Source organism: Filicampus tigris, chromosome 9, assembly GCF_054856515.1.
Source record: "Filicampus tigris isolate MCC_2025a chromosome 9, RoL_Ftig_1.0, whole genome shotgun sequence".
Classification (NCBI taxonomy): domain Eukaryota; kingdom Metazoa; phylum Chordata; class Actinopteri; order Syngnathiformes; family Syngnathidae; genus Filicampus; species Filicampus tigris.
The window spans coordinates 8401230-8427500 of record NC_141225.1 but is presented as its reverse complement, the minus strand read 5'-3'; the positions used below and the strand labels follow the sequence as shown (position 1 = coordinate 8427500).

Sequence of the window (26271 nt, the reverse complement as noted above, 5' to 3'; positions counted from 1 at the left end):
TAACAAAGCACTTTACAGAACACATGCAATGAAACATTAACAATAATACAAACATAACAAACCAACATGCTGACCCTGCTGTGCGGCTGTGGCTCAGTTCATGGAGTGGATTGCCCAGTGACCAAAGGTTTAGCTATTCAAATCTTGCCTGCTTTGCTTTAGCTGCTGGCCTTGCTCAGCACAAAAACACAACAAAACCATGCTGGTCTATTCTGAGTTTTTTTCAGTAGGGTTACGCTGGGGACTAGAACCTTCTCTCGAGACTAGGACCTTCTCTCATGATTTGAACCATCCCTGGGGAGTGTTACCTTTGCTCAAGCCTAGACCCTCATCTAAAGACTAGAACCTTCTCTTGAGATTAAAGCCTTCTCTAAAGGCTAGAATGTTCTCTCAGGACTAGAACCTTCTCTGTTACTAGTACCATAGCTTGACTAGAACCTTCCCTGGAAGTACAACCTTTACTCAAGAGCAGAACTTTCTCTGCAGACCACAACCTTATCTCCGTACGAGGGCAGATCTGCCACATCCAATATGGCGAACACAGTAAATATCAATGGTCGGAACTACTTTCTGATCTTGGTTTCTGGGCCTCTTCGCAGGATGTTCGACGTGGGCGGTCAGAGGTCGGAGAGGAAGAAGTGGATCCACTGTTTCGAAGGAGTCACCTGCATCATCTTTATTGCTGCTCTGAGTGCCTACGACATGGTGCTTGTGGAGGATGACGAAGTGGTAAGATGCTTGCACATTGCGTAGATAAGGACACTGCGTTGCTTCAAAGCAGGAAACACACATACCAAATTTGAACATCTTAACCAACTATTAAAAAGGTGAAGACCCCAGTCGTGACGAAGAAAAAATCGTCACGTCTTAACGAGATAACCAACACAGTATAACAACATCTCCACTAAGAATCACGAGTCTCCTGTCTCAATTTGGCATAAATCAGATGGAAAGATAAGTTTTGCCATCGTAAACAATGAACATGCTTCACATTTACGATTGTCAGCCCTGACCGGAGATCCGATAATCGTGCTTTTGCTATTGCTCATCAGGAGAGAAAATGCTCTAATCCAGTGTGACTTTCAGCATGTGTGTACCCTGCAAGATATACGTAAACAATTTGATGAACATTGTTGGACTTTTTTGTCCATAGGTCAGAATGTGAGCATGAAAGGTTGTTTGTTATATGTGTCCTGTGATTGGTTGATGACTAATCTAGAATGGACTCCATTTTGGTCTCCAAAGTGAGCTGGGCTAGGCTCCAGTTACCCATGACTTGAACGAAGTTTTCAAGTAGGGGTTAGGGTTTTTAAATGGGTTAGAGTGTATGTTTTGAAGCCAAAGGTTTACGGATTTTAGGGATGCCAACAACTCTAATGAGGACAAGAACTATACAGTAGAAATTAGACGGATGGATGCATATGCCCTGTGAGTGATTCGTTGCCAGTCAAGGGTGCAGGCCACTTCTCTTGCGAACAGTCAGTTTAGCTAGGGTCCAGCTCACCTGTGACCCTAATTGGATCAATGAATAAAACCAAATGTTGAATTTTATTGATTTTTTTTTTTTTTATCCTAAGAAAAGACATTTAGTAGAATAGCAGTCTGCAGTGCACAGACTTCCGCCAAGGCAGTCTATTTTCTACACAGAACCGAATGCACGAGAGCCTGCACCTGTTCAACAGCATTTGCAACCATCGCTACTTCGCCACCACGTCCATTGTCCTCTTCTTGAACAAGAAAGACGTGTTCGTGGAGAAAATCAAGAAGGCTCACCTCAGCATGTGCTTCCCCGACTATGACGGTAAGGACTTAGCATAGTAAAAAATAATTAGTTAAGTAGAATTTTCCAGGTATCTGTGCCATACCTTTTACTTATGTTCTTAAGTACATTTCAGAGTCTGTACAGTTTAACCTTTAAATACAAAAGTTGAATTAGTATTTCTACTTATACCAGTATTTTGTTTTCCACAAGTACCTGCACTTTTACTTATGGACACTGTGTGAGTAGATTTGATAACCTGCACTCATAGTTAGCTTTCATGTCACCTCCTTGAGGTCCTAACACCTACGAGGATGCTGGTAACTACATCAAAGTGCAGTTCCTGGACCTGAACATGCGCCGAGACGTTAAGGAGATATACTCACATATGACCTGCGCCACCGACACGGAGAACGTCAAGTTTGTGTTTGATGCCGTCACCGACATCATCATAAAAGAAAACCTGAAAGACTGCGGCCTCTTCTGAAGGATCTTCACACATGTGAGTCCAATCAGGGTTTCAAAATGGGATTTGGGTATGGTTTAAAAGTACTGTATTTTTTAAGCTTGGGTTTCAAGCAAGATTTAGGGGTTTACAAGATGGTTTGAAGCCAAGTGTTGGGCTGCAAACCAGGTTAGAGTTTGAAGTTAGGATTTGAAGGAGTGTTTGTTTCAAATGTAGGTTTCACAGCAAGGCTACGGATCTAAATATGCGTTTGAACACAAGTTTCAAGCCTGCGTTAAGCCTCAAGTCTCAGCAGATTTTGCAGCATAATTTCCCCGTCTAACCTCAGATTTTAAGTCTTTTTTTTTTTTTTTTTTTTTTTTTTACAGAATTGTGTACTCATACTGTTTTAGTATCCAATCATCTACTGAGGACAACAAACCATCCCCTCAAAACACATGTAAGGAGTCCTAACATGAATTTCTATGGACTGAACAGAAACTATAAACCATCAGAATTCCCTCCCGTTATGTGCTTTTTTTTGTTTTGTTTTTTTAGAGGAGCTAACTTGCCCTGGGAGGCTATGCAACGTATAGCAGACATTCAAACAAGTGTTTCTCGCTGAGATGCACATACGCACTTCAAAATCTGTTAGACTAATAACGGCTCTGTATAACCATGTCATAGATGTTTAAATTTAAAAGTGAAAGTCTGCAACACGGATGAGTGCTTAACAGTCCCAAGGAAACATTACTGTGTAAAAAAAGCCCGACTCCACTATTAAAGCTTCTGTAGCGAACAGACTACGTGTCCTTCATTCTTACCATTATTATTATTACTATGAGAAAGAAGAAAGAAGAAATAAAGAAAGCAATGTTGGAATTACTGTAAGAAAAACATTCTTCTAACCTGTGAATGGTAATGGTATACTGAATATTTATCAGCCTTTTCCAGTTGGGAGTGTGCGCACCTGAGGACGGGGCATGCGGCCTTAAGAGAGAAATGCAGAAAATGTTTGTTTGCGTAGCGCTGCACGGCTGTTTATGGGCAAGTGAGAGCGAAAAGGAGAATATTTAGTTGAGTTTAACGAGCATAGGGAATGAGTGCCATAAATACAGTCATCTCTGCAGTGCAACGGGCATCTCTTTGTTGTCTGTTTGGCTGCCGACTCGCACTATCGCTGGCAACAAATGACAGGCGCTATCTCTGGAGGACAGCATCTCCGGCTCCCTGCATCTCCCAAACACGCAACAAATGGGGTTTCAATAGGCTGCACTGCTGCGTGCTGAAGAAAACTGTACAAGCTCGTCTGCGAATTTGTGACAAGAAGAGAGAAAGGTTATGGGATGCTACTGTCGAACTAGCTGCATTCAGGACTGTTTGGGCGGGGAAATAAAGCAGTGGACCAGTGTTCAAGGTAAATAAAAAAAATTTTTAAATCCATCTGTGTGACCTCTTTGGAAACATCCCATATTAAAATGTGGAGACCCGTCCGTGGCTAACAATATGAAACGGTCAATATATGTACAAATTTGTTATTCCGGCTAAATTTAGCTGTTGCTGCGTTTAATTAGGTACAGTCTTAGTACGGAAATCACGGGAATTTCAAACCAAGGTTTCAAGTCCAAGTCAGAGTTTCAAGTTAGAGTTTCAAGTGTGGGTTAGGGCTTTAAATCGGGGCTTCAAGACAAAGAGCTACCTCTGCTTCACATGAGGCTTTAAAGTTGGGTTTCAAACACAAGCTAAGCGTAGCGTTTCAAAATTGTTGGTTTCAAGTAGTGCTGTTGCAATCAAATAATCTTAGAATCAATTATCCAGTCAATTATTCCATTGGTTAATCAGATACAATTTTATTTTGCATTGAAGTGCACAGTCCTAACTTGTTTAACACATCTAGATGTAAATACCATGAAATAAATGCTGAGATGAGGAACTTTTGTTTCATATTCATCTTTTGATGTGAAACCAAAATGTCTTCAGGATTCAACAAAAACAAAGGAATTGACCTTGTCAGTCCAAAACTTTTGGAGGGGACTGTATTACTGTTGAGAGGCTTCAGATCAGAGGATTTGTATAATTCAAGTTAGCAACGGCTTTAAACAATTACACCATTATTAAAATTGCAATCGATTTATTTGGTAATTGATTGGTTGTAATTAATCAATTAATTTTGACACTACCAGTTTCAAGGGTGGGTTAGGGTTTCAAAGTAGGGTTTAAAACCAGGGGTAGGGAGTCCAAATAGGGTTTCAGGTTCAGGGCTTCAAATGACAGTTTCAGGTTTAAGATAGGGTTTTATAGTCTGAGGTAGGGTTTCAATTTATGGCTTGTAGCTACTGTAAGTGGAGGCTTTTAAATTAGAGTTTCGAGTCCAGGTAAGGGGTTGAAATTTGGGCTTCAACTCTTGGTTCGGGTTTCAAATTAGGGTTAAAGTCTGGGTGAGGGTTAAAGTGTTCTGGTTTCAAGTCTAGGTTCGGGTGTCAAATCGGATTTGAAGCTAACATCTACAATTCAGTTTTGAGGTTCAAATCTTGGTTTGGCCTATAAATCCTCTCTGTGTGTATGTACAATCCAACTGCAGACCCCCAAAACAACAGATACACACTCTACTGTGCTCTGGTTCCTGTGCAGCAAGTTTAATCAGCAAATAAACAAAAATGTGCCATTTAAAAAGAAAAAAAAAAAATCTTATGGCCTTAGAGGCAATAACTAAGACATTCTTTTGTGAGCTAGTTCATTATTTGTTTTACCTAAAACCCTGAGACAATTGTAGCAGGTATGAGGCATTTGTAATACTCCTTAATAGATCAGAACAAAATGCATGTAAAAAAAATGTTCACATAAAAATCTATGGCTTGAATTAGTTGTAAACATCTGTACATGGACTCCTGCGGAATAACACAAAAATGACTGAAGGCACTTTTAAAACAGTGGTCAAAATGTATATGTTTGCATTTGATTCTATACATTATTACACCCAAGAAATGAAAAAGCAACAATCGACAACATAAGCAGGCACAATTTAAAACGGGGATACAGCCCTTGTGGTAAAGTACAACCAGGCACTGAATGCTTCATGATGTATTAGAACACACGCACACACACACGCACACACTCTCTTTAAAGACTCCACAATTGGCAGACAGATCTGAACTCGGGGATAAGAATGTGAAGTTATTTTCTTCCAGCGGAAAGCTCTCCATTCACGTGGTAGTCTTAGTGCACCTGAGCAAACAGGACTCAGAGCAGCCCTACCATTTGATCGATCTGCCTCATGTAAACGCTCTTCAGGGGCAGCGTGTAGCGCCGCGCCTCGGGGATGCGGATGCACTGCGCGGGAGGAGGACCAAGACATGATTAGGGCTGATTAGGGTTTGGATCCAAATTGATTTTGCATTCTGCACGTGCAATGTGCTATGAGCTAATTGTCTTCGTCCAAAATGTGACCATACAAAAAACAACAACAACAACCAAGACGTCGGCGATCCTTACATTGCTGGTGTTCTGAGAGGGCTGCTCAGTTGTCGTCGCCTGCAACGGCGCGTCGTCTTCGCGCAGACACTTGCCGCTCCATCCTTTCTCCCGGAAGCGCTTGTCGATGGGCATCAAGTGACCCTCGGTGGTGAAGATGTACTTGATACCCGATTTGTGAAGTGGGTTGTCCTCATCGAATAGCTGCAGTTAAACGACAACAACAACAACAAAATCATTCAACCGGGTTTCATATTGTGGAATTGTCGGCTACAGCTCGTACCAGATAAAGGTATTTGCAGGTCTCGCTGAGGAAGAAACTCTCCATGCGATCTTCTTTGGATTTGTCCACAACGTGATGGAGGGTGGCGTAGCCGCATCTGCAAAATCACACAGATCACATCAATACAAAGACAACTGAAGAGCGCGGCATAACTGCACCGCACGCACCTGACTTTGGTATTTTTTTCAAGGCTCTGAAGAATGTCCATTCCAACGTGTAAGTAAAAAGGATTTTTGGTCGCCTGCAAAGGCAAATAAGCGTCAATGACAATAAACACAAGTGGTAGAAATTTTAAGAGGATTTTTTTTTTCTGAATAACAGTAGTTAATAAAACTAAAAAAATAAAACTATTATTTCATCACAAATAGAAATGTTCATTTACATTAATTGATGAATATGCACTCTTTTTAATATTATATATTTTATATCTTAAAATATTTGTATAACAATTAATATTAGATATATATCCATCCATCCATCCATCCATCATCTTCACCGCTTTATCCTCACGAGGGTTATTTGATATATGTTCATATGAAAAATATGAATATGTCGTAAGATTTTTTTTGTTACTAATATTTAAAAATATTTTTTATATTATCTTGGTCAAATTAATGGTAGTCTCCATCCAGCATCAAGCAGCAACAGTTGCATTAGAGACATTGGCACCTTCACTACTATCACAAATATTTTTTTCCTTGTTTTTTTTCATTTTCAGACTCTACATTTTGCCTCTTTCTATTATTGGCGGGCAGACATTTCTTTGTTGGTCTCAGCAAGTTGTTATTCAGGTTGGTGGCAAAATACAAACGATTCAGGGAGAATCGTAACATTAGCCCCTGTTTCAATTGATACTTTTAACGTCTCGGGACATCATGTTAATGCTTTTAAGGCCTTAATTTTTGCAAAATCCATTTAATGGCTTTTAATGCTTTCTAATAGCCTGCAGAAACCCTGTATTAAATTGCAATTACTTGCGAGGATAAGCGAAGTGGATAATGGATGGATGGAAGGATGGATATTTCCAAACACCGTACTGTATATCAGATAAGTGACGGCGGATCACCTGGTAGAGCAGATAGGTGGACTCCACCAGCTCAGGTCTGAGCGGGTAAAAAAGGACATCGGGAGCCTGCCGCTGCCAGTTATACCTCTCTGGCAAAGCCCCGAAGCGCTTCCAGATAGCGTAGTAGAAGGCGTGGAGGCAAATGGCGTTTTCCACATCACCATTTAGCACCTAAAAAAAGACAGCTCAGTCAAAATAGTTCTTCAAACTTGTATCACAAGTTTCACAGTGCTTTTGTGAGTGCACATGCTGAACCTGCAGTCCGGGAAAGAAGGCCTGCAGGGAGTCTATCCACGTGTTCATGATCTTGCCGCTCATCATGTTGACATTGACGTAGATAGGCGGGTCGCCTTCGCCTTCATTGCATGACTCTCGCCTATAGGAATGTAAAGATCGCGCTCGTATAGCGAAGACAAGAGAGTTTCAATTGTGTTGTAAACGGGGGTTCCTCACCCTCGCCTCAAGTGGTTCTGGATGCTTGCGTAGGCGGATTGGAACATTGCGTAGTCCTCCTCCTCACCGAACAGGATGTACGATTTCAGCAGATACTCGTAGAAGGAATCCATACCAGCACCCAGACCGCTCTGCTTCCCCACCCAGTGGCCCGTTTGGATGTTGACGATGTTGCCTGATCAGACAAACGATTGAGAATGCGACAATTCAGTATGTGTAACTCCCAAATCTCAAGTTTTAGAATGATTTGCCGTTAATACATCCTGCGGACACTTTGGGCCATTGCGTTTTTTGGCTGTGTTTAATGAATCGAGGTCCAACGTGTCCATACAAAAAATACATATTTGAAATTGCGTGTGAATGCTGAAAAGCTCATGTTGAACCGTAATATGGTGGCGACACTGGCAGGGATAAGAACCTGGAAGAGAAGGCAAGTAGCGGCAGTTACGATGAGTGCGTGTGGAACGGTGCACTCAGTTCCAAGCGTGAGTGCCATATGAAAACTATTTGCTGTTGACATGGGATGGAGTGAAGCCCCAGTTGAATAAACAAGCAATAAGACATCCCTTTCATTTGTCTGTGTCTCGACGCTGTGGCTGAAGTCACTGGACCGTTACGATTAGGGTTCGGAGATGAGGACAGTGACGACACACGAAAAAGATTGCACGTATGTTTCAATGTCGACTAAAGGTGCCAATCGGAGATCTCAATGCTCATGTGGACACAGAAAAACGCCAAAAAGGTGGAGGAGAGAGTTCATTTGCAAAGTTGACTGAGATCCTTAATAAACCCGGGAACACGGGATGGAGAAGAAAACAATTATGAGGAAGAAAACTACAGACTCAGGTGACATTTTTTTTTTCATTGTTAAATTACCGGTAATATATAGGTAATATATAGGACTGCTGTTTTATTATTTACGTTGTTACACCAAAAAGAAAGTAAGAAATATTTTGTTAACGCTGGATGTCCTACAGAATCTGTATCATTTAGAATACCGTCATATTTAAGTAAGACTTCAAAAGAGAGCTACTATTATTATTTTTTTGTTTGTTTTATTTTCCACCCATACAGAGGAGGCATAATTTGAGTTAGGGCTGCACAATATTTTTAAAAAATATTGCAGAATGCAAAAGACGTGCATTTAAACACATATGGAATTGTATGCTTTAATCTACCTCGACCAATCAGATGCAACCTTAAATGTGCATCGCCGGAGAACAGTATCTAGGAGCATTACTACCACTAGAGAATTGAATTACATAAGAATAAATTCATATTTTTACGCATTAAAAAATGTATTTCTTTCATTAGATAGTAAAGATGCGATTTCTTTAGGTACATGTTAAATATCGCAATATGAACAATATTGCAATATGCGACATTAATATCGTATCTGACATGTTTTTCCAATATTGTGCAGCCTTACTTCAAAGATATTCGAGTTGCAATGAACGGATTCTTTGAGTATCATTTCACTATCTCAAAGCCAGGCCGAATGTCCTGTTTTTTGGAAATCAAAATATGGTCACCCTAAGGGAAAGCGAGAGAGTATGACATGCTTGTAGTTTTCATTATTCCTGCAAAAACGACGTTAAATTGTATTCCATTCCATTCTATTGAACGCACCCTGTAAAAAGGGACACCTGGAACCCGGTAGGATTGGGTGAAATGCCTCAAAAAATATGTGATGAATGCTGCTGTCCTGTACCTAGCAAACCAGTTTCGTTGTTCCTCAGCTTCCAGAGGGCTCTGACAGCTCGTCGAGCCACAGCCTCAAACGTCGAATTTCCCGTCAAGCGGCTCAGAATTCCAAGCTCCACCAGCAGAGATCCAGCTCCAGCAGTGCACGTCTCGTTAATACTGCCGGATGGGACGCCGGTTTTCAGATTCACCTGCATTCCGAAAAAAAGACAATCCTTGAGAAATAAGGACAACTGAATGTGAGAGAACCTGAGATGTGTTGAACTCACCCTGGGGTAGGGGATACCTGTGCTGGTGTTCTCAAAGGCGGGCAGCAGGCGCACGGCCAGGTCATGAGCCAAGTGCAGCAGCTGGTCATCATAGCCCTCAAAACTCACCCTTCCAAATGGATGCTTGGAGTCAGTGAGCAGCATGTGAGCCGAGATGAGGCTGCCTAAAATCCTTCATCAAACCAGAACAATAATAATCATTCAAGGAGGTGTATTATGCTTTTTTTACCCCCAATTACATGTTTATTTTGTTAACAATTGTCCCATACAGCGACTGAAAGTGCACCGGTGGCTGTGTCCATGCCTAACCTTTTGTGGGGGCATTACAAAATGTTGTAATGAACGGCTTGAAACCAGCAACATTGGACCCTTTTCGAGGGACTGTTCGCGATCTGCCAAACTGTACTCAGTCTGCTCAGGGTGGGCAGAATACTATGTTATGTTATGTTTTGCACGTTCTATAACGTACTATTGGAACATTTGAGGTCCTTAAAGTTGAGCTTTGCGATTGGAGTTTTATTTATATTTTTCCTTTTTTTGTATCTTGCATTCCTGTGTGTCAGGAACAGTCACTGGAACGGTTTATGCACTTTTCAACAAAATGTGTATTATTGTGCTTGTACTTTTGTAATGGGTACCTGATGTTGGCCTCAAAAACCTGCACCGTTGAGTCCTTGTCGAAAGATACGGTGTCCATTACCAGCTGGACTGCCCGCCGGAACTCTGTGACATTTCCAAGCACCTGAGGGAGGAACTCCGAATGAGATCGTCTGCTGAATGGCATCAATCAAATTCTCAAGAAAACAACAAAACACTCCAGACACTTCTGCCTGGATTATATACTGAGAGAACACATGAATAACTTACCAGAAGGGTGTCTAAGGCATCAATGAGCGTTAGCGAGTAGTTTCCCAGAACGTCATTGATGTTGATGTTAGAGCTGCAATTCAAGGCAAAATAGTCATAAACAATCATTGATAAAGAAAGTAGAAATGGATTTGACAATTGAAATATCAATTCATCCATTTTATTAACCAACTTGTACTCATTTGAGTTGCGGGTGAACTGGCGCTATCCTAGCTTACTTTTAGCAAGAGAAGAGGGCGAACGGGCATGTTTTTGGAATGTGCGAGAAAGTCACTAATCCAACCGAGTATCATTTGTTCTGTTTTCAGTTGGCTATCAAATTTCTTTTTTAAAAATGAAAAGGTTACAAACGACACGCAATCAACTGGTTTACATACTCCAGATTAAACCACAAAGAATTACTGTGGCGTCAAAAGAAGCAAAGTCCCTGGACTTCAATAGGTTTATGAATACCTTCAACCAACCAATCACAATAATTGCACTGCTGTTGCAAAAGTTTCTTTATTTGTAAATGTCTTTCACTGTCTGTGCTCTTCATGGTTTAGCTAGAACCACAGACCCCTCCTCACGGAGAGTGGAAATTAGAGCTGGGCATTTAACTACCAATTGAGCATCCGTTATCCGTCTGCAGGGTGGGTACCCTTCCGTCATTCGCCTTTTTTTCAAGGAGTAAAAAAAATAGTATATACTATAGGCCGGTCCGCCTCTAAATTTAAACGGCCATTCATCGCGATTCCGACTAAACCTTCACTAGCCCTCCCATCCGCTGGATGATATTTTAACCCATTAAAGCCTGAAGCCCCTCGTGAGACATCTCTCTAAAACCTACGGTCGTCTCTGGAGTCACCCTTGAAAACCTGACATTTTTGCCACCTACAAAATAATTCATCTTGGGACCTGTAGCAGATAGAAACATACAGTAACTCCAAAAGAATTTGAGAGTTTAGACATGTGGCTTTCACACAGGCACACGTTTATTAATCTTTACTGTTTCAATCGAAGTTGCAAGTGAAGCAGTATTTTTCATTTTTAAAAATCGAATGGTAATTACCATGCTGTATTCTCGTCCAAAGACATTGAAATTGTCATTGTCTACAAACATATATCTTAACCATGCATCACGTTTGGATGGTTTCACGGCTTTAAAGTCCGCGAGCGTGTTGTCTATATTACTGCCGTGACTTATGTCAGAGCTACCGCGATCGACAGACGTCCACCATTACTCCTCGAAAAAATTCCGTATAACTCCGACAACTCACGACACCGTCACATGTATATTCTGATGTATTTCATTGGCTAAGTAACCAAGAATTGGATTAAAAAAAGGGAATGACGTATACGCTCTCCGGCTTTAAAGGGAGAAACATGCAACAGCGCTCCCGGCTTTAGTGGTAGAAGCGCGGTTACGCGCTCCCGTCCTTAATGGGTTAACAGAAATAGTGATTCACAGAGTTTTGGAAGCCTGTTCACAGCCTGGTCCGTCACTGAAATCTGTCTCCCAAGCGACAACAACTCAGTATTTTCCTCCCCGCGTTCGCCGCAGCCATCGAAGCCTTGGCGGGAAAAACAGACCCATGACCGACTGCTGACGAATGGCGGACTAAAGAGGCTTCCGTCTATGCTTAGTCCGTCTATTTTAAATTTCTTCCCGTCATTCGTGAATCTTGAACAAAACGGGCGTCCATCAGTGACGGATAGACGGACCGGTCCATAACCGGCCCGGCTCTGTTGGAAATAGCTGCAGAAGATGATAATGACTGACTTCTTGAATGGTAAGTTAAGGCCAGATATGTTTAAAAAGTACTAACCAACACACTGCCACAGAACACTTCAAGAACCAAGACTTTTGAGTAAGTTAGCAGTCTTGTGGAATAGAATTGTGATCCAAATAAATAACTACGTATATGATAATCAGATAGTCAGTTAATCATTTACCGCTCAATCCTGTACATCTTAAAAACACAGGCAGCAATTTTGCTTAAAAAAATGAGTGAACCTATAAAACTGTGGTGTTGAATGTTTTGCAGTGGAAAATTTGAGTGTTGGTGCATCAAAGAACAAAAGTTGGGCGCACCAGTGCAAACTTTTAGTCCGAGCCTGTCTGTATAACGGGTAAACTGACTACTGTTTTACTTTCTCTTTTGTTGGTTTCATTTTTGACATTTTCACACGTTATAAGCGTTGTCTTACAACCCAAAATGACCCTGTGGACAGTTTCTCTGGATCCGCCACTAGCCACTGTGTAATGACAACTTACGGGTTGTGTACGTCAGGACCCCTTCCCTGGCAGTCAATTGGGTTGAGCTCGTCTTTTGGGAACGCATACTTCATGTAGTTGTCATAACCGAAGTAGAACATTTCTCTGGCCTTATCCTTCATGGTGGCTTTCAGAGTGCCCGGGAAGGAGCTGTATCTGCGTACGTAATCGTCCTTATTGCCGTCGAAAAAGCTCAGGTAGGACCTCTTCGGAGACTCCCCCGCCACCTTGGCACAGGTCCCGATGGTCTCCTCATTTTTGTAGCCTCTTATCCGCTTGGACCACGAGTCGCCGCCTGTCGAGGGATCCCCCCGACCACCGCCGTCGCCGTCGGAGTGGCTGGTGCCCAAGCTAACGTACACTCCGAGTCCAAAGGCGAGCCACAAGCTGACAGACACTCTCAGCACGACCAGTCCGACTACTAACGACCTCCATTGCATTTTTGCTCCGTCTCGCTGTTAAAACGCATACTTTATGTACGTACACCTAAGTGGGGTAGTTTTTAAAACAGCAGCTTGGTCCTGATTCACACGCTTCCTGTCAACAAACCAGCCCCTCCCAAGATTTGGGCCTGTGATTGGACTTGATTGTATGACGTCAAAACAGATCCGTTCAATGATTTGCCCCAAAAGTGGGTGGTGCTTTACGAGACTACTGACGCGTTTCAATAAGCGAGCCAATCGGAAACAGCTTAATGTGTGACAGCTATGAAAGTTGTGTTTCATATACATCCGGGGACCCCGAAGTCTGCGAGCCTTATCTTGGCGATCCGCATAATAATTTGCAATAAATTAAAATTTAGATGAAAAAAAAGAAAGAGATGACCTACATAGGGGAACCGGCGGGCAATGTTGAATAAGAAAAAAATTACTTCTCCCTTCCTTACCTTTGGGCCAATTAAAAATTCTTGCATGACGTGGCTACTAAAGCTTACATCCTTGCCTGAGACAGTCATCTTATATTTAAGCAACAAATGGCCTATTTTTATTTTACTAAAATGAAGTACTTGAAATCTACAGTACCCTTATTGTTTTGTGCATAACGGTGTATTTTTCATAATAAAAGGCATGCTAAGAGAATAAAGTTGTACTTTTGAAATTCACTCATGGGTTAAAAAGTGATTTTCTTCCCTCAAACTTTGATTTAATTATATTGCGACTACCTTGGAAAAACAACTTTATTCTCAACAATATACATCTTTGTTCTTGTAAAGATTGTTTTGGGAATACGACTTTATTCTCATTTTTCCAAAAAAAACTTCTTACAGTTGTGACTTATCGATTTTTTTTCTAGTATTACATAAAATGGTAAAATATTGACCGAAATATTTTAGTTCGTTGGTTAATAAATATTTTTTTTTATTAAGCTGCATGAATCACTGACGGTCCATTTCCAAAGCAGCCATTTTGGATCGGATGCAAAAGTCTTAACCCCAATTCTTTTTATACACAATAAATTAACCTCTTATAAATGTATTTTCTTTTTTATAGTTTAAAACAAAACCATAAAGTAAATTTGATAGACACTTTTAAAAATAGATTTTTAGTGAACAAATTTTGGGGGGTCTAGTCGAATGCAAGAAATGAGCTTGCTATCTGTGGCCATACTTCACCTACACTTAAGCCATACCACACTTTTAACAAGAAAATAAAACAAGAGTTTAGTTCATATATTATAAAGCAAGCCTTTAATTGAATACACTGAAGTAATTGGTGTCTTTAATACCCCCTTGGCACACACCTCTCATGCCATGTTGCGCAAGGCACTTTAAATTTCACCACTCTCATTGCGCAAAAACGATTGCTATGAGGCTTACTTTTTACAACGCAGAGTACAGTACTGTATACACAACACAACCCTGCAGCAGACGTTCTTTTTGATCATTCAGACTTTAAATAGAATCACATATTCATACGAGCAACTGCTGTTAAAAATCATACAAGCTGGATACTATTCGTACAGACCTGCTTGACTGCATAATTATCACAAATAATATACAAAGAGGGAAATGGATCAGCAAAAAAAACAAAAAAAGAAGGCTGCTTTACCATTTAAACCAAAACATTATCATAAGTCACATCGTACAAATTTACAAGACAAATAATGCCAATTACATGTCATTCATTTGGTACCAGGATAACATTTTGGGGTAGTGCATTCCCAAAGAGTTTGTGGGTGGTGATGGTGGTGGTGGTGGTGGTGGTGGTACAAATGGAAAAAGAGAAAAAAGCAGAAGAGTGTATCTGGTGAGTTAAGGACACAGCCGACGTGGCATGACAGTTACATGGCAAACAGCTGGCATCAACATTTCCCCCGCATCATTTTCAGCTCCTCCGGGACTTTGAGTGCTGAATGAGCCACTGAAGGGTGATATCTGAATGTGCACAGAAAACAAACACTCAGAATGATTGCATTATTTTTGAAAGATAGAACTTGTATTCTCAACTCACCAATGTTGTCTTTTTCTTTGCAAGAAACAGAGTAACAACATATCTCCCTGTCCTGAATGGCTGCCAGATTCCTATCAAAAAGGAAAAGGGCTCATTTAGACTAATAAACACCTAAATATGTACAATGCTTAAAATAATGTACAAAAGCAGATTTTATTCTTCTGATCTGGATGATTTTTGCCAAGTTTGAGCAGAACTTTTTCATAAACTAGAGTTGCCCCCTGGAGTGTGGACTTACATTTTCTCAATAAGCTGTTTTTCATCCAAAGCTGTGGGCAGGTCCCTTTTGTTTCCCAGCACCAAAACCTATTAAGACAGATGAGCAACGCTTCGTGGAACAGGTTGTTAAGAGTTGAGTATGAGGTGCAGGTGTCAAAAGGAATACTCACGGGGATCCCTTGCAGCTGAGGTTTGTCTAATAGATTGTGAAGCTCGTTCCTGGACGCCTCCACCTTCTCTCGATCTGCTGCATCCACCATGTATCTGGAAATGAGCACCAAGCAGTACGGTTCAGTTCAGCCTCTAAAACCCGCACCTGGTTTCAGAACCTATTGACTCGTTTAAGTTTTTGTTTCACTTACGAAATGCTGATGAACATGGGAGCTGCCTGCACGTTTTGTTAGAATTTTAAAACAACGCTATTCAGTGTATGTACATAATTTTTTTTCATGGGTGACTCACGAGTACCAGGAGATTGTCTTTGGTACTCACTAGTGGTTCAACGGATCACATAAGTCACGATTCGGATCGGTCACAGATTTTGTGTCACAGATCGGGTGTTTTTTCGGATCAGCAAAAAAAAAAAAAAAAGATAAACAGAACTTTGTCTTCATTTATTTTATAAAACGCTTTTGCCCATAAAAAATATGTGATACACTGCATATGAAAGGGGTGTAATGGGTACGGGCTTCACAGTTTGGTGCATGCAGTCATACGACGAATACATCTGATGGTGAGGGGGAAAAAAAAGTCAACGCCTGAGACCAAGCGACCGCCACATTTGTTGTTCGAAGAAGAAATAGATCTAAACAAATGTAGAAGAAAAATGGCGAGTGCGGGAGAAAGCATTGAGGTGAGGAGCCATCTGCCCTATACAAATCAGCCATTCGGGAACATTTCGGCTTCCAATTTGAGTACGACGGCGATGGAGTGCGAGCGGTGGAGCAAACAAGAACTGTGTGTCCGCGTTGTTCGTTGGTAAGCTTTATTTTGAAGTTAGCCTTTGTGGAGGCGGTGTGTTCGTTGAGTATGTTTGCAAAACGCGCCCATACTGTGACCGTGAGGCGCGCCGTTTTTTTGTTCCACCATCCATTCTGCAGATCGTGCCCAGCCCAAACCATGACACTTGATCCATACCGATCACGGATCAAAGAGGTGCACCACTACTGGTACGCAACGGCGCGACGTTGTGCATCAGTGCTTTCTGTTGTGCATGCGTACCTATTATGTGCACCCGTATGTGTGTGACAGCTCCAAATATCATTTATCGGCTACTAAAGGTCGGTATCAGCCCTGAAAAAAACATATCGGTCTATCACTAAACAGAAGATTGAATCACAGGGTAATCCCCCTAAGACCAGTACTGTACTTACACAATGGCGTTGACGCCTCGACAGTAGCGCTCCCACATGCTCCGAAAGCGTGGCTGCCCTCCGATGTCCCAGATCTGCAGAGAAAATGTGTTGCCGTTCTATACGACTTCCTCTTTGTAAAAATAACAGACAATATTATTTTTCAAAAAAAGCAGGAGGCTGGAAACACCAACCTTAATGGTGACATTTCCTTTGGTGACCTTCCTCATATTGAAGCCAACTGTGGGAATCATGTCTTCGCTGAAATGGCCTGACTAAAAGGAAACACATGGATAAATTGGGAGGCAGATTCTCGACTTTTGTTGATTGGTTATGGGTGGAATTAATCAATTGATCATCCATCCATTTTCTATGGCGCTTGTCCTATTGCACTGGAAAAGCAAATTGCTCTAATTTGTTCCTGCTACACTTACTCTTGTGTTGTGAACAAAGAAATGGCCCGTTCAATTCTTTTGGCCTGCATAACCACGACATCTAGTGTTCACACACACACACACACACACACACCAGAACCACACACAAACAGCACATGACCACACGTTGTCACCTGACAAAGATAAGTGGAAATGAATGCAGCAGTCTTATGACTGGAGGAAGGACCACAAGCACTTGCGGGGTAGAACAGAACCCCAATCTGAGCAACCACTTTCAGGTTAAGGTATTTTTTATGATTTCTACAAAAAAAAAGTGTGCGTTTTTGTCATTTCTTTTATTATACAGCAGGGTGTAAATTGGATTTCCACTTGCAGTATTATATTGAGTAGAATAAATTAAGTTAACATTAAACACCAGTGGCACTACATCATATTAAAAACAGGCCATGACTCTGAAAATTGAGCCATCTCAGAAGTTGCAATAGTGGGAAGTGGCTTCTGCAACAAGAGGTTACATATGCATCACGTAAAATGTACATTAATATATCATTTTCTCCTGACACAACAATTTGTCTTGTCAATATATTTGCAAAAGTGTGTAACTGTTTTTTATAAAATTATTACAGCTCTTTCTTGTACAATTATGTCGAATCTAGAAGATATACATTTTTTTTCAAATCGACTTTTCGCTTTCAAAAGTGTGTAACTGTTTTTTATAAAATTATTACAGCTCTTTCTTGTACAATTATGTCGAATCTAGAAGATATACATTTTTTTTCAAATCGACTTTTCGCTCATAAAATTATAATTTCACTCAAGAAAAATATGACTATTCTCGTAAATTACAACTTTTTTCTTTTATTTAATTATGTATTTTTCTTTGTTGTAAAAATATGACTAATATTAAAAATATACAATTTTCTCAAAACTGACTATTCTCATAAAAACAATTTTCACAAAAGTATTCCTTGTTTTCAGAAAAATACATATTTTCTTTTTGAAAATATTACTTTATTCTTGTGTAATGCTGGCTTTACATTTGAAAATGCAAAAGATATGAAATAATTTTAATCTCAAAATTTGTCAAAAATATGTATATTTTTGAGAAGTTCTCATTTTAATCTTGAGAATATGTGACTTTTTTCTTTTAAAAAATCATTTGAAATAGAGGATTATTCTCAAAAAATCTTCATTATTGTAATGCTTTCAATCTAAAAAAATAACTTTTTCAAAGTAATAAATATATATTTTTTAATCTGATTATTCTCATACTACAAAATCTTGAAAATGTACTACTTTTAAAAATATGCCATTTAAAAATATATATTCTCAAAAGACAACTAATCTTGAAATTAAAAGACTTTTCTCATAAAATTATGCATTTTAACTTGAAAATATATTTTTGACAAAAACATTTTTTTTAAATTAGAAACAAATTCTGTTCTAGCAGCATTACACATTCAATTGAAAAATTACTTTTCTTCTAAAAAATTAATCTCTATAACATACCTAAAAGAAACATTACTCAAAACTATACATTTTGATCAACAATATATGACCAATTTCAAATCAGAAAAATAATTTCTAAACAAAATCTTTCTTAATTATCGTACCATTATGCCTTTAAAAAAATAACTTCTTGTAAAGACACATATATTCTTATATAACATAAATCTTGAAAATACAAAATTTTAAAAGGAATTATTTTTTCTTGTAAAATTACGACATTGTTTATTATCTACAATTAATTACTCAAAAATATGCAAATTATTATTAAAAAACATACAACTTTAAATATAATTAATTTAACATAGAAAAATATACTACTTAAACTATATTTTTAAAGTATGTACACACTATGCATGTCATAAAGTCAGAATGTGTTTTTAAAATGAAAATGTTTCGTTTTAATTTCTTTATTAGCGATAGCTCCGTACTCGTCATAAACTCAAAGCCAAACACTCGAGCTTCATCGTGCTAGCCAGCCTTCCTCATCCAACCCCTAGCAAGCAACGAGACGATTTTTTTCCTAAATATTTAATTAAAACTCGCTTTTTAAATGAGGATAATACCGCAACTGGGTAGTATAACATGATGTTTGACCCGCGGAATCGCAGATTAAAACGACGAATCTTCCTAGTCATCGTTCTCCCATCATTAGCGCTAATGCTATTAGCATTAGGCTAGTTAGCCGTTGCTAGCAGGTGGAGACTTACGGCGATTACGTTGACGAAAGTCGTTTTTCCCGAATACTGGAGGCCCACTAGGGTCAGCTCCATCTCCTCCTTCCAAAAGAGGGACTTGAACCAGTCTAGAAGCCGGTTTATTAGCGCCAGCATCTTGGGAAGTCAGTGGTGGTTCGCCTCTTCCCTCCCTGTCAGATGTTTGGTTGGGCTTTTCCAGGTCGGGAGGGGAAGGAGGGCGGAGAAATGGGAGGCAGCCAGACCGTCATGTGATCATCCGTCTGGGCAGAGAGGGTGAACCAGCGCCGCTGCAGGCGGAGGGAGGAAGCACAACAAATAACAAAAAAATTAAATTAAAAAAACTAAAAAGTTAAAAAATATATATATGAATTAATCATACAAAGTTTAACAATAAAAAAGACATTCAATACATGTATTTTCAGAAAAGTCCATTTTTTTTCAAAGAAAGTAATTAAGCGTATTATTTTGTAGCAGGCTTTTGCCGTATCATGCGCTATTTGCAAAGAAAAATTATGCTTTTTTTGTGTCTCATTCTGGGTGAAAACTCATGAAACAACATGGCAGCACCCTTACGTGCTAGTCAGGGGCGTTACGGGGGGGTGTTGGGTGGTTGCAGTGCCCACCCACGGACACGCTCTGCCCACCCAAAGAAAACTGGATGGCAGAACCCAAAACAAAAAAAACATTGTACCTGCAGTTATTGGTGTGTTCTAAGTTTTAACCTTTGGTTGTGTTGTCACATCCTCTTTCACCTTAACAAAATAAAAAATAAAAAATAAAAGCATTGTCACCTGCATGTCCACACTGTTCAGTTATGGATGTCTTCTAAGTCAAATAAAATCAATTCAAATTGTATTTGTTTAGCCCAACAGTTATCTCAATTAAGGAGGAAACAAAACACTTTTTAAGGTGCAGTAGCCCTATGGTGGATTTCGACCTACAACCTCAATGGAGTGACAAATAGATTGAAGCAAGCATGCTTTGTCACTTACTTGGCGAATTGTACAAGGAGAAACTTCTTCTTTTCTTCAGTCATGTCATACGAGTCTCTCATTTCTCAAAAGCGAGAGCGTGAGAACATGTGCTAAGAATGCTTTAAAAAGTGTTTTAATAAGTTCAAGAGTGTTTAAAGTTTAAATGTGATTAAAGCATATGGGGGGTAAAAGTATAAAAAATGTGTTTTTATAAAGTCTCTTTATTTCATCTTTCATCTATTGCAGGTGCGTCTGGAATAACATTTCTCTTTGTATTTTGTCAAAAGTCAAAAAAACAACAAACAACTTTCTGAGATCTGCCTTGTCCCCACATGCAGATTAATTGTATCGTGCGTTGTTTATTGTCTTCTGCTTGGTTGGAATCACTTTCTCAATAAGTACTTACCTTTGTGAGCACCATGGCATGACTGACATGGCCTACATTTGTAAAACTCATTATACTGCTGAGAAAAGAAGTTTTCAGGATATGGGCGACGGACGGTTTCTTTAGTTTTTGTGCAGAACTCCTCCAGATATTGTCCTTTGACTATTACCTTTCAAAGGTGGATCTATGTCAGCTCACCACCCCCTTGGCAATTGTTGTGTCGAACAACGCGGTGAAGGCACTCAGGGACATCTCGTCAATCCGCAGCACCGCTCCTAACCCGTGCATGTGTGTGGTCTGCAGGCTTGCTGAGTCAAGTCGGATCGTTGATTAAATGGATGCACAAAGTGTCTGTATCGTTTTTACTGACACTAAGCAACTTTGGGGAGGATGGAAGCACCCTGGCACACAAAAAAATACATGTCCTGAATTGCTTTACGCCATACTCACTTCCTCCTTTTGCTATAAGGACGGAAGTCGATTCGAAAGTCTACGCGCTATTACTGGTGTCATGGCAGAAGCCCCATAACAAACAAAAAACTAAAAGTATTGTTTGAACCAAATTAGATTCATTACCTTATCGCTATTCATCTTTCACACACCCACTGGGAATGGAATTGTAATTCAGTACAACTTGCAGGCCATCAAGAGATCAGGACTTCACGACACTACACGCACTGGTGCGCATGGGAAATGTGATTGACGTTTGTCAAAACACTACCGCTTTTGTCCACATGGCGCCGCCATAATCAATAAAAACTTACATGACACAGTGTTGCTTTGAGATGAGCTCATTTTTCCAAGAAACAGTTTGTAATTGTGTCCAAAGTGACCGCAATTATCTAATTTGACGAGCGTGTTTTATAATTGTCAGGGGCGTAGCCAGGAACTTTTTCAGTGGGGTGACCAGAGTGACACAATGCCTCAGTGATGAGTGCGCACACATCTTTTACACAAGTGATGGGTCAAAATGTGCCGGGGCTTTGAAGCGTCTGTCGAGCAATCCAGAATGTAATTTCTGAAACGCTTATCGAAGCGTGATTCATAGGGGAATAACGTCATTGATGACGGAAGAAGGCTCGCTGTCTCGAAGTGGTTCACGTGTCGTACAGATACGTATATATATGATGTCCGTTAAAAATTAGAGGCGGACCAGTCTATAGTATATACTATTTTTTTACCCCCGGAAAAAAAGGCGAATGACGGACGACGGAAGGGTACCCACGCTGCAGACGAATGATGGATGCTCAATTTGTAGTAAAATGCCTAGTTCTGAAAATAAATAATAATAAAAAGTATCTACTAACTGAACAGACAAGTGTTGTGCTACTTTTCAGGGATATTTTTTCCTGCATTTAAATCAATGCCAAGTTACAGTAGTCTGTCTAAAAGTAATTGCAGCTCCCCCCCATGTTTAATACAGTTCAAACCTCCTCTCCTGTTGGTGCCATAAAATAACAAGAAGTAAATACAAATAAACAAGTACAGTGTGAAATATTTACATGCATTTTGTCACTAGGCTCGAGGTATCTAATATTTATGTGGCTCCCAATCCAATCCAAGTGAATACACTGCTTTTGTCTTTCCTATGACAGATTGGTGACTATTTCCTGGAGTTGGTTCTTGGAATTTGTCTGGATGATGAGCTGCTGGAGCCCGTTCTCCTCCATGATGGACAGGTTTGGGTCACGTGCAGTCACAGGTGCGGCGGCAGGGGCTTTATCTGACACACGTAGTGGGAAACATACTGTAAATAAGCATTTTCTTTAGTATTGTATTAAGCCGGGTACACAACACACATGCTGATAATTGGCCGAATTTGAACAAGTGCTTTGTTACAGCTCTAGCTGTTATGAAAGGCGCTATATAAATAAAATTGTATTGTATTGTATTGTATTGTATTTTCCCTCCCTTTGCAAGTTGGCATTGTCAGTTAAGATTTAAATATCAATAAAGATGTTAACAAATCGTTAAAGGAATCAACCCAAACATATTTTTTTCAAGACTATGTTCCCAGCAGGCCCAGTAGTTGAAATACGGCATTCTGATTAATATTGTGTTTGTGGAATATGAGTTAAGCAACAAAATGCACCATTTATTAGCCATCTCAGGGGGCAGCCATTTTGTCACTTCTGTTGACTGGAAATGACATCACAACTGCTCAGTTAATGACTATTCAGCTTCAGGTGAGCAACACTGCCCTGCTAAACCTGCACAACACTGGAGTGCTCTTTTTTAAGTGTGTTCCCTCCCTGCAGCATTGTTCTCACAGGCATAGTCTTCCCTCTAGTGGACGCCCATTTCACTAACAAGGGGGAAAAAAACATGCAAAACTATGACCCGGGAGTGCAAGACGTTCGTTCTCCTCCTAAAATAACATTACCTTATTCTTATTTTTATTGTGAAATAACACAATAAAAAGTGAAAACATGGAACAAAACCCAATAGTATTGTGTTATTACTCAATCTTAAATATTCTTGTCCCCTGGCTTGCTCCACGTCATCATTATCTTCATCATCATCATCATCTTCATCATCACATCCGACGGTGGTTGCTGGCAGCTAAAAACTTGTCCTAGTTAAACGGTTGTAAACAATTAAATCCACTCACAATCCTCCTGTGCATAGGAAATTAGCCAGCTAATGATCTTGAAATAATGTCATGCACGGACGCTTTTTTTGCGGGGGGGAGTGGCAGCGGCGGCGGGGGTTGTGCCCAGATGGAATGTAAGGACAGAAGCGCTTTAAAAGGACGAGGATGCACAGGGTCGGAGGATGATAATTTTTATGAATAAGGAGGAAAGGACGATGACGGAAGGGTAGCCAGGTTGCGAACCAAGGACGGACCGTCAAAAAAGGGTAAAGTGCAGAGATCTGTATGTGTATACAGTATACACACAAACACATATATTATGTTAAAAATATATACAGATGCGTAAATTGGACAAAACATTATAAAAACAAATAAAAAACATTTGAGATGGTAAAAGACAGTAAAGATGGGAAAATCCGGAAATAAGTTAAAATTGGTTTACGATGTTAAAAAATCAGTTAGGATGTAAAAAAAATCTATTATGTTGAAAATTGTTACGTTGTCGAATATCAATTCAAGCTTCTAAATGAACTAACAAATCATACATTGGTTTGGATGGACTTGCATTTTAATGTACTAAATGTGTCATATTTGGTCTGTGTTGGTTTGGTTTTTTTTTAGTATTATTTTCTCAGTATTTCTGCGTCTCTTCAATGATTATTGTGCCCACCTTTATGCATTCCACCCGCTAGTGTCAGCCAATCAGCTCCCTCCTACCTTGTGTGTTTCTCATTGTCTCGTCAGTATGACTGTATTTAAGTTCCTAGTTTTCGTTCGTTTCCTTCGGATCGTTGTCGCTGTCATGTTTTGTTTCTCATATTGTTGTAATGTTTCCTAGTGTTTCTTTGTTACTTTACCTTTTGGATTTTATACGACTTTGTTTATGCTGTTTTTTTGTCAAATATTTTGGGTGTATTCAGTACACCCTGCTTCTCCTGCCTTCCTTCATTTGGGTCCTCTATCTTACAACCATGACAAAATGACCATAAACTTACCTGCTCTACGTTTCTTTGCAACATTCATACAGGCGTGAGACAAGGTCACAAGAAGAATCACAGCCAGCACTCCACATGCGATGCCAAGGAACATACAAAGTGTATGTTTTTCTGGGGAGAAGTCAAGTCATAGTTCAGATCAAAATTCATTATTTACACCTATTATTTCAAACATCAACACTGTATTAGATGTGAGAGTTGCTACAGTGAGGATTTCATTTACTGAAACCAAGTCAAAATCAAGTTGGAGAGAATGTGAGACTGATGCCACCCAGAATGCACTGCAATAGGATGTCACATACTGTCACAGTTTCCGTATTATGACATAAAAGTGTGTCAGATTTATATTTTACTGCTACAAGGTAAGCAAAGCTGCAGTGTTAGCATAGATTAGCATTTGCTAACACCATTGTCAGCATTAGCTACTGATAGCCTATTGTAGCCAGCACATACTTGAATTTCCCGCAGTTGTCTGCATACAGAAGACCAGCGTCATTTTGTGATGTTCTACCTCAAACATGTGAAAATACATATAATGGTGACTTGATTTTCTCTTAAGACCTAAACTTCAGATCAAGGTACCGCTCACTTCGTCGCAACGCCCAAGCCCTGGCACGGTGATCATGTTAATGAAAGGAGGTTGTCATAAGAATTTTGCATTATGTTAGCATTAAGCTAGCAGACTTTCGTTGAACAACATTTTTAGTGTTTAAATATGAAATGTTTTCAATTCTCTGGTTTCAAGTGCCATATTTACAGTGAACCTCAACTGGGAGTGACAAATAAACACCTTGAAGTAAGCACATTTTGGCACTTATTTGGAGAACCTCAATGTGATGTCATACGGCAGTTTCACATTTCTTGACGGCGAGAAAGTGAGAAGAGGTGCTAAAAATGCATTTGAATTAGTTTAAGTGTGGGAGGGAAGTAACTATATTACAAAGTGTTGTATAAGGTGTCTTTATCTCGTTCTTTCACCTATGGCGGGTGGGTCTGTAATTTATCCCCAAGATAAATGTAGGTTCAGTGTATACATTTCAAAATGGGTCATACCATGGTCCTTTTCATTTCAATCTCAAAACATCAGTCTTACCTGTATTCACCGCCTCCACACACTGTGAGCATGCGTCATCAGAACACCGGAAACCAGGGTGACACGAACACTTTGCGTTTGTGGTTGGGGAACATTTTTCTTCATATTCTGCCCAGAAACAATAAATCCAACCACTTCCTGTGAGATGTCTTGTCCCCGTCCACTGTTGTATTGTTCATGCTTTGTAAATTAATCATTGTATTGTGTTTTGTCTATTGTCTTCTACTTGGCTAGCATCACTTTCTCGATAAATTCTTACCTCTGTAAGCACCTTGGCACGACTGACATGGCGTACATTTGTCAAAGGCATTATACTGTTGAGAGAAGTTGTTGTGAGGACATGGGCGACAAATGGTTTCCGTTGTTTTTGTGCAGAAGTCCTCCAGATATTGCCCTTTGAATCAGAAATGGATGAAATAAGACTCTTGTGTTCATTTTGAAAGCTTCAAGTCACATTATAACATCAACAGTTATAACATTTTTCAGGTTGTTTTTCCAGAGCATCTTACCTGGAGGGCACAGTTTGCAGCATCTCCCTTTCATAAAAATTGTCTGTGGATCGGAGCAACTTGTGCCTGCGGTGTATTTGACAATCCAAATGTACAAAGCATAAAGAGCTGCTAAGGAGGGGTGTAGACAGACCATTATGGACAGTGTTCTACTTATGAGTAAAGTTTTTATGGTGGCTGTGGGAGGAGTCTTGGCAAGTCCAAGGCAAGAGATCATTAAGACCTGCCGGTAGTTATCAGACTGTCAAGGGAAAAATATGTTTTTTAAATCACAAAAAATCCTAAACACCTATCCAAAGCGCATTTGTGAAGAAACACCAAGTAGTATAATCTGTTCAATTTCAAATGCAATTACATGTGGGCAAAGTGCCTATATGGAAGTTAAATATGCTTTTTGACCCAGTTATTGTTTGTTTCTCAGCAAGCAGAGAGTCTTTTGAAAATAATATACTGTATTTCACAATAAAATATGCTAACCCTTTTAAAATAATGGCCTAAATCATTTTTTCTGACTGAACCATATTCTGA

At 39.8% G+C, this 26271-nt stretch overlaps 3 protein-coding genes across 7 annotated transcripts in view; 1 reads left to right on the top strand and 2 right to left on the bottom strand.

Annotated features, from left to right (window-relative positions):
- The window catches only part of gnat1 (guanine nucleotide binding protein (G protein), alpha transducing activity polypeptide 1), a 6727-nt gene extending 3720 nt beyond the window's left edge, over nucleotides 1-3007 (top strand). The window contains exons 6-9 of the mRNA XM_086039920.1: nucleotides 600-729; nucleotides 1648-1801; nucleotides 2056-2261; nucleotides 2594-3007. Coding sequence (XP_085896046.1) covers nucleotides 600-729; nucleotides 1648-1801; nucleotides 2056-2246 — 475 coding nt within the window. The 3' untranslated portion in view covers nucleotides 2247-2261; nucleotides 2594-3007. The remainder of the gene's footprint in view (nucleotides 1-599; nucleotides 730-1647; nucleotides 1802-2055; nucleotides 2262-2593) is intronic.
- Nucleotides 3008-4034: 1027 nt separating this feature from the next.
- edem1 (ER degradation enhancer, mannosidase alpha-like 1) lies at nucleotides 4035-13133 on the bottom strand. Its single transcript, XM_086039916.1, has 12 exons — nucleotides 12575-13133; nucleotides 10318-10390; nucleotides 10089-10192; nucleotides 9451-9622; nucleotides 9189-9372; nucleotides 7478-7652; nucleotides 7280-7400; nucleotides 7025-7195; nucleotides 6126-6199; nucleotides 5959-6055; nucleotides 5697-5879; nucleotides 4035-5534 (listed from the first exon to the last, which is right to left on the bottom strand). The coding sequence occupies exons 1-12, from the start codon at nucleotides 13012-13014 to the stop codon at nucleotides 5445-5447; spliced, it is 1884 nt and encodes a 627-aa protein (XP_085896042.1). The 5' UTR covers nucleotides 13015-13133; the 3' UTR covers nucleotides 4035-5444.
- A 1100-nt stretch (nucleotides 13134-14233) lies between these two features.
- Nucleotides 14234-25881, bottom strand: arl8ba (ADP-ribosylation factor-like 8Ba). Of its 5 annotated transcripts, XM_086040941.1 has the most exons (8): nucleotides 20723-22105; nucleotides 19207-19481; nucleotides 16790-16870; nucleotides 16617-16690; nucleotides 15414-15507; nucleotides 15263-15330; nucleotides 15025-15095; nucleotides 14234-14948 (listed from the first exon to the last, which is right to left on the bottom strand). In XM_086040941.1, the coding sequence occupies exons 2-8, from the start codon at nucleotides 19327-19329 to the stop codon at nucleotides 14899-14901; spliced, it is 561 nt and encodes a 186-aa protein (XP_085897067.1). In that variant the 5' UTR covers nucleotides 19330-19481; nucleotides 20723-22105; the 3' UTR covers nucleotides 14234-14898. The 5 variants fall into 5 exon arrangements, 2 of the variants coding, with proteins under 2 accessions (XP_085897067.1, XP_085897066.1); XR_015088148.1 differs by lacking the exons at nucleotides 14234-14948; nucleotides 15025-15095; nucleotides 15263-15330; ... (1 more) ...; nucleotides 16617-16690; nucleotides 16790-16870 and adding exons at nucleotides 24142-24252; nucleotides 25235-25342; nucleotides 25494-25628; nucleotides 25744-25881 and having other exon boundaries at nucleotides 19327-19481; nucleotides 20723-20954; nucleotides 21130-22300; XR_015088147.1 differs by lacking the exons at nucleotides 14234-14948; nucleotides 15025-15095; nucleotides 15263-15330; ... (1 more) ...; nucleotides 16617-16690; nucleotides 16790-16870 and adding exons at nucleotides 24142-24252; nucleotides 25235-25342; nucleotides 25494-25628; nucleotides 25744-25881 and having other exon boundaries at nucleotides 19327-19481; nucleotides 20723-22300.
- Nucleotides 25882-26271: the final 390 nt, after the last annotated feature.